The sequence below is a fragment of the Haliaeetus albicilla genome, chromosome 14, assembly GCF_947461875.1.
Source record: "Haliaeetus albicilla chromosome 14, bHalAlb1.1, whole genome shotgun sequence".
Classification (NCBI taxonomy): Eukaryota; Metazoa; Chordata; class Aves; order Accipitriformes; family Accipitridae; genus Haliaeetus; species Haliaeetus albicilla.
Window position 1 is genome coordinate 6,844,847 of NC_091496.1, and position 14,705 is coordinate 6,859,551.

Below are 14,705 nucleotides of genomic sequence, written 5' to 3' on the forward strand. Positions count from 1 at the left end.
GTTACTGGTATGAATGACAGATTTGAATCTGGCAGTACCTTGAGTTCGGTTTGTCCAGTTAAATGAAGATAAAAGTGTATTTTGCACTACAAACAGATGACACAAGGCTTTTTTTTTTTTTTAAAGTCCATACCATCCTCTAAACTTGACACACACACAGCAGCCAGTCAGACTACTATTTTGCACTTTGATCAATGTAACTTTGTAAGTCTCTCATGCCAATAATTCTCCTCTTTTGAATTGGTATTAGGTGAGATTACCAGAACAAAACCAGAAAATTATGATCAGTTTATAGTCCTAGCTTTCACAAATGATAGGTTAAGGTTTAGCAGTGTAGTAAACTATGAACAATGTGCTGGTTTGGGCTGGGGTAGAGTTAATTTTCTTCACAGTAGCTGGTATGAGGCTATGTTTTGGGTTTGTGCTGGAAACAGCATTGATAACACAGGGATGTTTTGGTTACTGCTGAGCAGGGCTTACCCAGAGCCAAGGGCTTTTCTGCTCCTCACCCCACCCCACCAGCGAGGAGGCTGGTGGGGCACAAGGAGTTGGAGGGGACACAGCCGGGACAGCTGACCCAAGGGATATTCCAGACCATAGGACGTCATGCTCAGCATGTAAAGCTGGGGGAAGAAGAAGGAAGGGGGGACGTTCGGAGCGATGGCGTTTGTCTTCCCAAGTCCCCATTACGCGTGATGGAGCCCTGCTGTCCTGGAGATGGCTGAACACCTGCCTGCCCATGGGAAGCAGCGACTGAACTCCTTGTTTTGCTTTGCTTGTGCGCAGCTTTTGCTTTCCCTATTAAACTGTCTTTATCTCAACTCAGGAGTTTTCTCACTTTTACTCTTCAGATTCTCTCCCCCATCCCACCAGGGGGGAGTGAGCGAGCGGCTGTGTAGGGCTGAGTTGCCAGCTGGAGTTAAATCACAACAAACAATAACCTTGCTGCTTCTGTAATAATGCAAAAGCACTATATAGATTGTATCCATATTGCTTAGTCTAAAAATAAACATGTACAAATTAAATAGGACATACATCAAGTAAATATACACGACTCGTTTATGAAAAGCAATTATTTCTGCTGAGGAGCAAAAGTCCAGTGTTAAGCTAATCAAATAATTAAGAATAAAGACAAAACAACATAAGCTTAATTATTATTATTTTAACATGTTAAAAATACAGTCACATCAAAATAGGATACACAGTTATAAAACTGTTGCAGATGACATAAGAAAATAGTGTGTATATATTTTATATATAAAAATCTACAGTATTTACTAATGCTGATACATATTTTGGAGCCTCGTGTTGCTTGCACAAATAAATTGTACAGCTTTGTTATGAATTACAGAACCATTGTTAAACACTGAGATTATTACACTTAGCCACAATATTATATACATATATTCCTAAGCTGCTGTAACCAATTAGAACTAAGGTAAGCCCAAGTCATATTTATCTTCACAATTTTAGTTTAGAGTTTCAGTGTAGTGCTTTGCTACTGTTACTTTGCTGCAGTTCGCAATTTTTAAAATATAAAATTGCCCAGTTCATTAAAAATTACATCAAACACATTATATACACAAAAAAAGTTTTTGAAATATACTCAGTAAATGTTACTTCCATTTGTAAAAATTGTTTTACTTCTGTACCTTAAAACTTACAGAGCCAACCTGCAGCAATAATAGGCACTAAAGCTCATTCTTTAAAGGAGGGGGGGGGGAATCCATTTCTATCAGTTAACAAATCTTACAACACAAAAGATAACAGGACAACCTTCCAAACCATCCCAAACTGGTGTTGATACCAACGTTTGGTACTTAAGTATTAGAAAAAATATCTCTGTTAAGCGCTCCAAGGACCTCTTCTGGTGAGATCCTTATCTGCCTCAACTCCCATTGGTTTCAATGAGAGGTGAGTGCATTCAGCACTTACTACGTGGCACCCAGCAGCTCACAGGACTGCATCCTATATGTGCCACTTAACCTGCACTTTTTTTCCACCCCAAATTCACAGTCAAGGAAAGGAAAACACAAAGTAGAAAAGGCTGCAAACACTAATTAAAAATACATTATCAGGAACAGTCAGGATCATTTTAGTGTAAAACACTGCAGTCTCTCAGCAGCCTGATAGCACAGCAGCACATGTCCAATCACAGACATGAACCTACCGGCTCTTTGGGGTAAAAAAGGGCAAAACAAAATGGAATTGACATGACAAAGCTTAAGAGAAGGGACACTGCATACTCACACGGCTCAGGGAATATCAAGCCTTGATCAAATCTCAGACTCCTGCATGTACTTCACAAGAGCATCAACGAGCTCTGATACCTGTGAGATTTGGCCCTGCAACCAGTTTGTTTAGTTTGACAGCGCAGCATGACAAAAAGTGAAGAGTGCAGCACCATTTCTGTATCTGGCATTACTCTCACTGTGCTCCAATACTTTGCATATAGGACGACATTCTGAAGGTAGATTTGGGTGAGAAGGTAAAAATTCTCCACTTTCAATGCAAATAAAAAACTAAACACTGCCCTGAATTTTAAGCACCATTTCTTAGCCAGATTAGAGAGACATTTTTGGCCTTCTGCTTTTGCCTGCCTGGCTCCTTCTTGCTGAGGAAAACGACAAACAGTAGTCAAAGGAGAGGAAATTAACCCTCACATAAGATTAAATTAATAATCCCAAAGCATCTCTCCTGCCCAGAACAGATACTGGGATGCTGAGGCAGCTGTATAAAAACGACAGAAATTCCCATTCAAAATGAATGACTTCTCAAATAAATTACAAAGAAAAATTAATATGAAATAAAAGTACTTCACAAGCTTTGCCCAAAGTTAAACGCATTTACATTTAAACTCTAGCTCTCTGCCATATGCATTTGTGTATTATAAGTGCACACTCACACGCGCGCACACACACATCTATACAGTGCATTAACAATGTCAGTCAAAATAAAACTTGTAAATGTGTTACATGTTTTAGGCAGAAAGATTGTAACACAGATTATTTAAATGTAAGGAACAATGACAGTATTAACCATATTGTCTATATGATCTTATTGCTATGTCTATGTGCATCAGATCACTTTCAATAGCTTCAATGCAAGTCTAAGAACTCAACTAGCCTTCAATGAAAGTCTGAAACATCTTTGAAATAGTGTTGTTATTTCTGAGACCCATGTAAACTGTCCGCATTTCAGAGAAGAACTGAGGTGGACTACTACTAACACAGTAATGTTTAACTGGTTTTGGTTCTTGCCATTTTACTAAGTATAGAGAGATTCTCAGAGAAGCACAGATTCATGCATAGACAATCCATCATTTCTATTTCGATAGTGTTGGGCTTGAGCTGACGGGCTTGAAAATTGGTATTGTGGTGAACCATGCTCTTCAAAGGTTGGTGAAGTCCTGTATCTTATTGGACCATCCACAGAAGCAGGAGGAAGACTATGGTCTTGAAAAGGTGCTGACTGAAAATGCTGATATTTCTGGAAATTATCCAAGTGGCCTTTGTTAACATCTTGGCCCCAGGGCTGCCTGTAGGGTTCATGTCTGTAAATATATGCAGCATCTGGCCACTTTCTATCTTCTGGTAAATAATCCACTGGAGGGATTATGAATTTGACACCTGTGGGAGACCTTGAGTTGCTGGTATAAGCATCGACAGGGGCTACTTCTATCTGACCAGGGGTTGGTGAAAGGGGATTTTGGCGACTGGCAGGATAGGAATTCATTTGTAGCTTATCCGGAGAATAATCTACTGAAATAAAAGAACCATATGGCCTACCAGAAGAGCTGGTTCGATTCCCATGATAATGTAGAGGTACAGAACTTGTATTGCCTATACTGGAAACATGCTTTGGAGAATTTCCATGGTAAGTAGGTGGATTACTGTAACATGGCAGTGGCTGTTTTACATTCAATCCATGAGGTGATCCATCAGATTGCGATGAATATTTTGGAGATCTGGGTTGTGAAGTGAAGGCGTAATTATTGGGTATTTTTAATGGAGTTGGTACTTTTTCAGTTTGCTTTCTTGGACTATTAGAGTATGTTACATGCCTAGGGCTCTGCGGACGAGCTCTCTCAAGTGTCTCTTCAACAAGATTCTCACTCTCATTATCAACTTCTGGAACATTGTCATACTGAGATGCATTAGACCCTCGCTTACCTTCATCAGCATCCAAAACCCTCATCTTTTGCTTTACATTCAAAGGCTGCGTTTCTCCAGGATTTTGTGGTGGGCCTGAAACCAAATGGTTTATTGGCCTTCCTTTCACCTCTGCAGTAAGTTTCATTGTCTTTTCAATTATTTTGATATCAGACGGTTTATTCCACCTAGGTACAAATTCCTTTCTTGTATTTGAAGTAGCATTAGAATTTTGATTAGCAGCTGCATTATTATACTGTCTCGAGTTGTCTTGCTCTGTTGGCTGAGGCTTTCTTCTGGTATCTACCTCATTCTTAGGCATACTACTTTGTGTCTCTATTGGTCGAGTCTTCTGCTGTTTTACGGAAGGTTTCTTTTCCAGTGAATTAATTATTTTTCGGTTATTTGGTGAACTTTCTGGTTCTTCTTCTGGGGATGGTCTCCTTTCTGTCCTTGTTGTTTGTGTACCAGTGCTGTTCTGTCCATTAAGCACTGGAGTGGAGTTAAGCATAGCAGGCTGAGGTCCTGATGGAATCTGCCCCAATGGCTTCTTTGGAAATTCATCTTCTTTACCTAAAACAAGAACAGTAATAACATAAATTCACCTTTGTACAGAAGTCGTCTTTGATCTGCCGGTCATGCAAGCAAAAATAGCTACAACCTCTATTACCAGGGCCTCTCTCTGGGTCACCATTCTACTAAACACCTCAAAGGTTTTTCTGTGTACTGACATCGAACAAAGGTTTTGTTTAGGCTCCCATCTCAACAAGTTACTCTAGTCTTCCTTTCTACAGTTGACGCAATCCTGCCAAGCTTTTGCTCATTCATGACACTGCTGAAAAAAAATAATTTTCCTAGATGACATTTTGGTTACAGTACCTACCCTGTATGTAATCCTTCTCACATTGTCCCTGTCACATTAAGTAAACTACTTTCTTCACTTCAAAAATCCTTCCCAATATCCCTCTCCCAATCTATTGTCTTCCATTCATTCACCTTTTAATGTTCACTGCTGGTAAGCTATAGTATCAGCTCCTCACTCACATGTACAAGCTTCCTATCAGACATCCCTGAACTTTCTCTCACTTCTTTTTTTGGGTGGAGCTCCTCATTAACATCTGCACAGTTAAGTCCTTGTTCCCCCTCAACCCCCGCCTACAAATTTCATTTTCAGTATTAAAAAGCTACAGTATAACTAAAAGACTTTATGCATAACCATATTTTTTTCAATTCAGTTTTTTATCAGTTATAGAACAATTGAAGTAGTTAATACTAATACTGGCTACGTCATGATTTCAACTGAGTGTTCAATAGATGAGTTTTGCCAAACACAAGGACATCATTTACAGAACTAGAATATGAATGGAAAGTTCTCCCAGACTGGAGCTCAATACATCACAACAGCCAGTGGTACAACATCAGTTATGTGAGGACCCAGAACAATCCACATTGCCACTACAGAAAGAATAAAGAAGTGTTTCATTGCTTGATGCTGCTCACAGAACAATTTACATTGAATTTTCCACTGCAGCCTTTCTCCTTAGCAGTCAACGCCCTTCGCATCCTCAGCCAAAGTCTTTTATCATATCCACTTGCATATAACTTATTTAATTACGTAATACATTACTTTCCCATTATGAGCAGAAAAGGTCACCTACTTCTCATTAAATATAATAATCTAAGTTTAATTTATTTGATGTTCAGTATTTCCCAAAAAATAAAAAAAAAACTTTTAAAGTCAGCATTACCAAACAAGTCTTACTCACTCTGTATCTATTTATTAAGCAAAAGCTCTGTTGTAAGGAGAAAAAAAAAGACTACCCTTGCTTAAATGTTATGCAAAATAAATTATATAAAATGGCTGTCAGTAAAATAATTTTATTTAATCCCTGCTTCTTCCTAAGACAAGAACTGTAGAATCTTTCTCTATCATCAAAGATCATAAAGTTAGCACCTCACTCTTTCTAGCTTCTTTTAATTTGTAATTAAAATTCCTTTTATGTGTCTATATAGGTTCACAGGAGCGAATACATACAAATGTCTCTACCCCTGACACAAGTGCTGTGGTTAGAAGTGAGCTATGTTCATTTTTACAGTCAATAGTATGAGTTCAATCTTTGATGACTGGTTCATGATAGAGATACACAGAGGAAAGCCAGCAGCCAAGGTCAGTATTATTTATTATAACAGCATTACAAACTACCATCACGGATCAGTTGCTATATAAACTAAATGAAAACTTACAGTTTGTGCCAGCTAGGACATAGCAGGAGGACAGCAGAGAAGAATACAATGACGCCATGTGTCATGACTAGATAACTAAACAAAAAGTAAACAATTAAACTAGCCTTTTCTTGATTTTCAAAGTCTTCATATGAGGCCAAAGGTCATATGGAAACCTACCCTTTCCTTTAGAAATACCTAACTTCAGAAACCTCAGTTTACATATAATAAACACAGCCTACCCAGGCTTTCTGTAGAAAACCCCTCCACTCTTATTTTCCCCTAGTTATCCTTCACTCAATTACGATCATACAATTATTTAAATACACAAACCTACGCTCTTACAGTGAAGGTACTCACTGTCTACCTTGCTTATGACCTGGCAAAGGAAGATACCCGTGCTGAAACCTCTCCTCAATTACTTGTTCCCAAAGGAGAGATTGCACATGTTAAATCATCCTACAGGATTATACACCTGGCACACTATACCTAGGTAAATGGTTGCAAGACAGTGCTGCAGGTTACACGGTGGGGTAGGGCCTCAGCGTTAGGCTCCAATGAGTGGCTCTTGGAATTACAAGTCTTGTGGTTTGTTCTCTTTCACTGTGGGGCCCCACTATTCACAAATCAGGCTAAAATCTGGCGCATGGATTTGTAGACTTGCGCTCCCCTGCAGCACACCATTGGAAGAACAGATGAGGGGAGAGAGGAATGAGTTGCATGGATGCTGCAAATGGATGATTTAACAGCTCTGCAATATGCTGTCTGCTGCACCAGCACCTTCAAAATTGTTCTTTATTCTTTACAAACAGGAGTTCACTTTCTGAACTTGCTTCAGGTTGGCAAAAGGCATTTGTACCATCTAATTCCACTTGCATCCTCAAACAGTGTCAGGCAAAGCTGAAGATCTTGTCTTCTAAATAAAAGTGAATTTTGCCCATAATAAATATTCCTGATACTGGAACTATATTATTACAGTGCTTTCAATCTTACTAATTTGAATGTTAAAATAGCATGAAGTCTGATTGAAGAAACAATACTCAAAGTACATACCAAAAACTTGCCATCTAAATCATATAGAACTGGTCTTTTTATGCTGATAATCCACTTATAACCTCCAGGTGATCCACAGTAGTTATGAGATAGCGTAAGAAAATGGCTCGAACATCTGTAAATTATTTCATTTCTGTCCTTGTATGCAATAAATGTTTTAGAAAAATTACTTTTCTTCCATGCTTGAAATTACACTATTCAAGCTATATATAAAAAACCTGAAGACAAGTTCCTCTAGTAGCTGCAATGCTTCCTTACTTTGTACAAAGACTTTAAAAGCATGAACTGATTTCCTTTCTTCCAGCTTTCACTCTAAGAAATGCATACAGAGCAAGATGAGATGCTTTGAAATATACTTGGTTGTACAATAAAGGTGGGTTTTGTGTGAGGTTTTTGTTTTTTTAATTTCACACACTTAAGGTTTCTTAATTACCATTAAGCTCTAATAAAACCCAAGTGAGAATACTGCAGACATTTTTATTGAATTCTATCTAGGCTGCTTTGAAGATTACTTTCTGTCATCTTTCCTTCACATTTCAGGGTAAAAGAACACACTACAACTAGGCATATGTGGGCTGCACTTTCTAGATGATGTATGCTATAATATGAATTACAGCTGTAAAATTAATATCAGAGAAATCTTACCGTGTCTGTTGTAAAACTGTTAAAACTCAACATTAATTCATGTACTGAGTAACAAGCAAAGCGTTCCAAGACAATAGTTCATTTTGAAGAAAACCTCTGCATTCTAACAGCATGATACCATGTTTATAGGCTGGTAATACCAGAGCTTAGTGCTTTCAGGGAAAACAAAAATATGGAACAATGAGTACGTGTGGAAGGAGGGTCAGCAGGGAAAAGAAGAAATACAGCTTTAAATCTTAGCCACAGGGCTTCCACAGAACTTGGTTTAACTTGACCTCAGACAGAAACAAGTGACACAGCTTGCTTAATCAACCACATCTGCATGTGAAACTTTAAGAAAGGCCATATTGCTAGAGGTACTCAATTCAGTAATCAAAGCTACAAAGCACAGGCCTTGTTCTGGTTCAAAAATGCTTGAGCTGTAATCACCTCCTACCATAAAATGCATTGGAAGGAAAGGAGTTGTATAAGGATCTATGATGTTGCAGCACAAAGATGTCCTGCAAACCGGTCACCTTCTAAAGGAAAATCAATTTGTTTTAAACTGCAAAACAGATATTTAATTCTGATTTAAGTATACAGGTCATACATACATATACATACATACACACACAGAGCTGTCACTTTCAGTGGAACTACCAAGTACTTTAAAAACAAATAAAAACTCCTCAAGTTCAAAAAAAGTCCACAAAGATGCAGAGGACAACTGAATCTATCACCATACACATTAATGCAATACGACATTCCTCAAATGCACAAAATAGCATGCAAACTATGTCCATGAATGCTTTAAGCAGTCCACTATCAGCAAGAATAGCAAGAAAACCATGATGCTGCATGCTGGCAAGAAAGAAATAAGGTAATAAAAGCAAAAAGCTGAGGAGAAGAAACCACAATGCAAAAGGAAACAAAAGAAACCAAGTCACAACAACCATTTCTACCATTAAGAGGTACACAAATAGCTCACCAGAGAAGCATGCAAAAGCACTAATTCTTCTTACAAGCCACATATCTTTTATCTACCAATTTTCCACTCCAAATCTGCCTAAAGCCTCACACGCAGCTCTCAACCATCATCTTTACTACTTCAGCTAAACTCAGTATTCAAACTCCTCAGATCAGAGCATGCAGAAATTTTATTTGGATGTTTTCAAGGACATTCAACTGAATATGTTTGTGCTGTTGATCCAAAGTCTGAGTTAATTCACTTTCTGGACATACCTGTCTGAGGAACAGAGAAGCTTTTGAATTCTACAAGAAGTATTTCTGGGGCAAGTGCTCTTCTATACAATCTATGATGTTCACACACCAGGTTTAAAAGCATTTTGAAACTAGAAGTTAAGACAAAGCTGTCCAGTTGAGCTGTGATTGTTTTGGCAGCGACCTCTACAATCATCAAATGTGCCTTTGTCTTCTGAAGCAAACCAGGCAATCAGATTTCTCCCAGGCTACCAGTATTTGCATGAGATGCAGAACTGGGTAACTCTTATCTTTCTCTCCTTCTCTTCCTTTAACAGAACAAGTTCCTAGACAGAGTTTAGTTACTGGCTTTTCCCAAAGACAAACATAATAGCTTATATCAGACCTTACAGAGCTGGGACTATAGAATTTTCTATTTTTCCTTTAAAAGAAAGGTAGTGATTTAGTTGGCTTATATGCAGTATAGCATAAAATAAGCAAACAACACAGAAAAATGAGCGAGGAAGGAGAGAAATGGAAGTAGAGGGAGGCAATTTAAGCAAAACAAGAACAATCAGGTGCTTGTTTGCTGCTGGTAAACATATTACCTGACATGAAAAGGAGCAAAGCAAATATGAGCAGATCTGACTGTTCCCAAAAAGATAAGAAATTCAAGTCATATTAAAGAAAGTTTTAGTCTGTTGAGTTGTTCCTGCTCTAACAAGTCTTGGTCACCACCCAGTGGAAGTCGATCTCAACTACAAGACTTTTACAGATAATTGCTTCAGGAGGCACTAACAGCCTCATGCATTGAATAGCAGACATGTAATTGGACTAAAGTGCTTTAAGTGCTCTCTCCGGTGAATAACAGTCTAGTCCTTAATTTCAGCACCAGAATACATGCACTTTGACTGTTCTAACACAATTTTCAAGGATGGTAATGGTCACAAAAAACAACTCTTAAAATGACATCTTGATATTTTGTGTTTATTTTCCATCAGTGATGTCCCATCTTACTTCTTCAGTTTACAAGTCCAACAGAATTTTAAAGAAATTTAAGTGCCTGCACTAGAAGCTCAAGCTGCTGTCTGAAAGTCAACCTCTGCTCCTCCTCCTTTATATGCCATCATCAGCAAAGGAGTTACTAAAATGAAATCTTGCCTGACAACTTGAAGGTAGAACAAAATACACTGCTTGCCTTCCTCCTGCTATATCACTTCTGTAATACCGACAGTAAGGAAAACTTACTTTATAAACACCTGCATTTAGATAAACAATAGAAATGTTAACAAATTTGGTCATCAACCAGAAGATACAGGTGGCCAGCTCTATGTCTGTAAGCTGCTTTTGCAAAAAAAAAATTCTAAAATTAACCACTCCTAATTACAACCCGAATTCCATGCTTCTTCCAGAAAATATACTTTCTTGAAAAGTCAGTTTAAAATAGGAATATGAACAAGGACCAGTATAACTATCTGGATCATACTTTTAAAAAGCATGCAAGTTTTAAACAGTAAAAATTTTTAAATGATGCAAAGCCAATGTCTAAAACTGCTGAAAATAATACACTAAGTATATTAGTATAATTCCATATATTAATTTCCTTCATAATATTGTAGTTATATCACACCAGAAACAAGGCATAAAAATTAGTTGATTAAAATATGAAGTGCATTATATGAAATAGCTACTTGTATATTCTTCAAGCACAAGTGAAAAATCCAAAATTCCTCTGAAACAAAACACAACCAAAAGAGAGACACCATCAGAAACAGGAAAGTCAAGCTGACTTACATATTTCTATTGTTTTGGCTGTCAAAAGGTGCATTAAAGGCAGAGAATAGACTATATTTAATAGATTATCAACCTAGTATATACTTCTGCACTTTCACTGATGAGTATTTAAAATAGACAGATATTTGAATAAAAGATATTGATAATAAATTTAATAAAATACACCGGTAAAGATAAATAGCAGATAAACATTTAAAAGTTTATGGCAAATGCAAGATTCAAATTTTGCTATTTTTCCTGAATATAGAAAAGGCTGGGAGAACTAGAAGAACTGAGTCAGAGTTTAAAGCTGGTGTTAAAATGCACAAACATAGTTAAGATGATCACAAGGACAAGGGCAGATTCCAAATTTGCCAATACTGCTTTAAAATTAAGGTATAAGACCTTTATCTCTGATTTAAGGCCTTCTCAGCTTCTTAAGGTCTATTAAACTTTCAGTGATAAAAAAAAAAATCCAACCCAGGACCCCTCTAACCTCCCTTTTCAGGACACCTTATACCAAAATGCAGGTAAGAAATTGTCTCAAGAACAGACCTGAGAGCCTTCAGCCTTGAAGGTGGGCCTGTCTTGTTTATGAAGCACTAGATTAATAAACTATTTTCAGCAACATATTTTTAAGTAGAATATGAAACTTTCACTGGTAAGCACTTCTGTTTATTAAGGTCAGACACTATAAAAAATATGTATTAATATATAAATATTGTTTATTAATAATTGCATTATTTACATAGTCCTACTGGAATAACTTAGAGCAAAGCTGGAAATTCTATCCATATCTTGTGAGTATTCAAAGAATTTTGCTGCTGTTTGGAGTAACAGCCAAGGAAAGAATCTGTATCAAGAAATTCTGGAAATCAATGGGGTGTACCAAGAAAATTCCTTTCTCTATGCTCTAGACATCGTCCTTGAGTTAAGAGATTGTCCACTCTGTCAAATCTGGCTCCTTGAGATGTAAACAGGAATCATACGGTTTTAGATGAGTGTGCTGTTTAAGAACCAGCCATGGTGTGGACACCCTTCATAATGTTCCAGGCAATCCAGAAAATACCAATTGTCTTTTCTACTAAATTTGCTTCAGGATATGTCAGAGCAGTACCTTAAAGGACAGTCTCTGCCGTAGAGCTGTCACAGCCTGCCTCGCTGAGGGCTTGATAACCAAGCGGCTCACCAATAAGAAGTGTGCTTATCCACACAGCTTACTGTCTCCATAAAGTCACTGAACAGGGATGCCTACTTTGGGTTTTGAGAACAGCACTTAAGTTGCAAGTCATCCTCTGAAGGTTGTAGTTGCTAAGTTCAGGTTATCCTATACTGGCCAGCAGTTAGACTAGAACTTACCACAAAGATGAATGAAAATCCATGGTCTGCTTTATGCAAATAGCCCTAGTACTGGCAAAAGCATTTCACCTGCATCCAAAATTAGCACGATCCCCTTAACGTCCATGTTCTGGCTGAGCATTTTAAGGGTTTTATCAGTGAGAAAGTGTTAAATGAAGTCCCTTCCTTCCTCTCTGCTCTGAAGGGAACAAGGAGCTCCTTAATTCAATGGAAGAAGCCATGGAGGAAGCAAGCCAGAGAAAGCTACATCAGACATAAGCAGACATCCACTTTAAAGTAACACAAAAGTTATTACCTCTTTTAATATCCTACTGCAGCTTACCCTACTAGGGCAGGAAAATCTATACTGCCTAGCAAAGGATGCCAGATGGAAAATTCCACTGAGCTTAATTAGCTCACTGCTATTCCTGGATGACTGATACTGATGCAACTGTAAGATGGAGATTTTTTAGTTTTTCCTAACATGCAGTTTTACTTTAGTTCTTAAAGGTGTATTGTTGAAGATAGGAAGTAGTGCTTTGATTTCAGCTGAGAAAACTAAAATAAACACTATCTTCTCAGGCTACAGTGGATACTTAAATGAACAGTCTAGTATTTTTTGTGTGTATTACTGCATGACATAAAATGGTTTCATAAGTTTTACATAAAATCAGAAAAAAAAATAGTAAAAAGAGACTGAAGGTATTAGAGCCAGACAGAGACATGTATTGCGTTTGCATGGCAAGGTTTTGGTAGCGGGGGGGCTACAGGGGTAGCTTCTGTAAGAAGCTGCTAGAAGCTTCCCCCATGTCCGACAGAGCCAATGCCAGCCGGCTCCAAGACGGACCCACTGCTGGCCAAGGCCGAGCCCATCAGCGATGGTGGTAGCACCTCTGGAATAATGGATTTAAGAAGGGGAATAGTTGTGGCAGAACAGAAACTGCAGCCAGACAGAGGAGTGAGAAGATGTGAGAGCAACAGCCCTGCAGACCCCCAGGTCAGTGCAGAAGGAGGAGGAGGAGATGCTCCAGGTGCCGGAGCAGAGATTCCCCTGCAGCCCGTGGGGAAGACCATGGTGAGGCAGGCTGTCCCCCTGCAGCCCAGGGAGGTCCACGATGGAGCAGATCTCCACCTGCAGCCCGGGAACAGAGGACCCCACGCCGGAGCAGGGGGATGCCCGAAGGAGGCTGTGACCCTGTGGGAAGCCAGCACTGGAGTAGGGTCCTGGCAGGACCTGTGGCCCCATGGAGAGAGGAGCCCACGCTGGAGCAGGTTTGCTGGCAGGACTTGTGACCCCGCTGGGGACCCACGCTGGAGCAGTCTGTGCCTGAAGGACTGCAGCCCGTGGGAAGGACCCACGCTGGAGCAGTTCATGGAGGACTGTCTCCTGTGGGAGGGACCCCACACTGGAGCAGGGGAAGAGTGTGATGAGTCCTCCCCCTGAGGAGGAAGGCGCGGCAGAGACAACATGTGATGTACTGACCCCAACTCCCACTCCCCATCCCCCTGCACCACTGGACGAGGAAGAGGTAGAGAATTCGGGAGTGAAGTTGCGTCTGGAAAGAAGGGAGGGGTAGGAGGAAGGTGTTTTAAGATTTGGTTTTATTTCTCATCCTCCTGCTCTGATTTGATTGGTCAAAAAATTAAACTAATCCCCCCAAGTCAAGTCTGTTTTGCCCATGACAGTAACTGGTGAATGATCTCTCCCTGTCCTTATCTTCACCCATGAGCCTTTTGCTATATTTTCTCTCCCCTGTCCAGCTTAGGAGGGGAGTGTTAGAGCGGCTTTGGTGGGCACGTGGCATCCACCCAGGGTCAACCCAGCACACAACACATGAGCAAAGCTGAATGTCCAGAGAATGCTCAGAACCTGTAGAAAAATACTATTGCCTGGAGACAGTGATTAGGAAAGCCAAAATGAACATCAGAGTGGGAAAATAAAAAAAAAAAATTAAAAAAAAACCCAGAGGCTCGTCAAATTCTTATGAAGAACAAATGAGGCAACCTCACTCAACTACAGATAATAGCAGACAAATCAGCTAGATTCCCAAGGATTAGGATGAAGGCATTTTATATTTATCTTGTGAAAGGTTAAGTAATGTTCCCATTTACCCCCGGCAAAAATACACCACACAGAGAGGCCTTCCCAGGCTACTTTGAAATTAAAAAGAAAAAAGCTTAATTCCTCATCCAGCACCAAAATATACTTCACTTTGGCTTTGCTTTTCCTATTTTTATTTTAAACCTTCCTCATTCATGGCAGGGGGATGGGTGCGGGGAGACATGGACAGACAGACGACATTTTATTGTCATTGATGTTGCTTTAGCTATCCAAAAGAACTA

At 39.1% G+C, this 14,705-nt stretch overlaps 1 protein-coding gene across 6 annotated transcripts in view; it reads right to left on the reverse strand.

The window, feature by feature from the left end:
- Positions 1-937: 937 nt before the first annotated feature.
- The window catches only part of USP6NL (USP6 N-terminal like), a 131,291-nt gene continuing 117,523 nt past the window's right edge, over positions 938-14,705 (reverse strand). For 5 of the 6 annotated variants that reach the window (XM_069801595.1, XM_069801597.1, XM_069801598.1 and 2 more), the window contains one exon: positions 938-4,724. In XM_069801595.1, coding sequence (XP_069657696.1) covers positions 3,286-4,724 — 1,439 coding nt within the window. In that variant the 3' untranslated portion in view covers positions 938-3,285. Of the gene's footprint in view, positions 4,725-8,501; positions 8,583-10,938; positions 10,984-14,705 lie in introns of all 6 variants that reach the window. The other variant, XM_069801599.1, reaches the window with a different exon arrangement.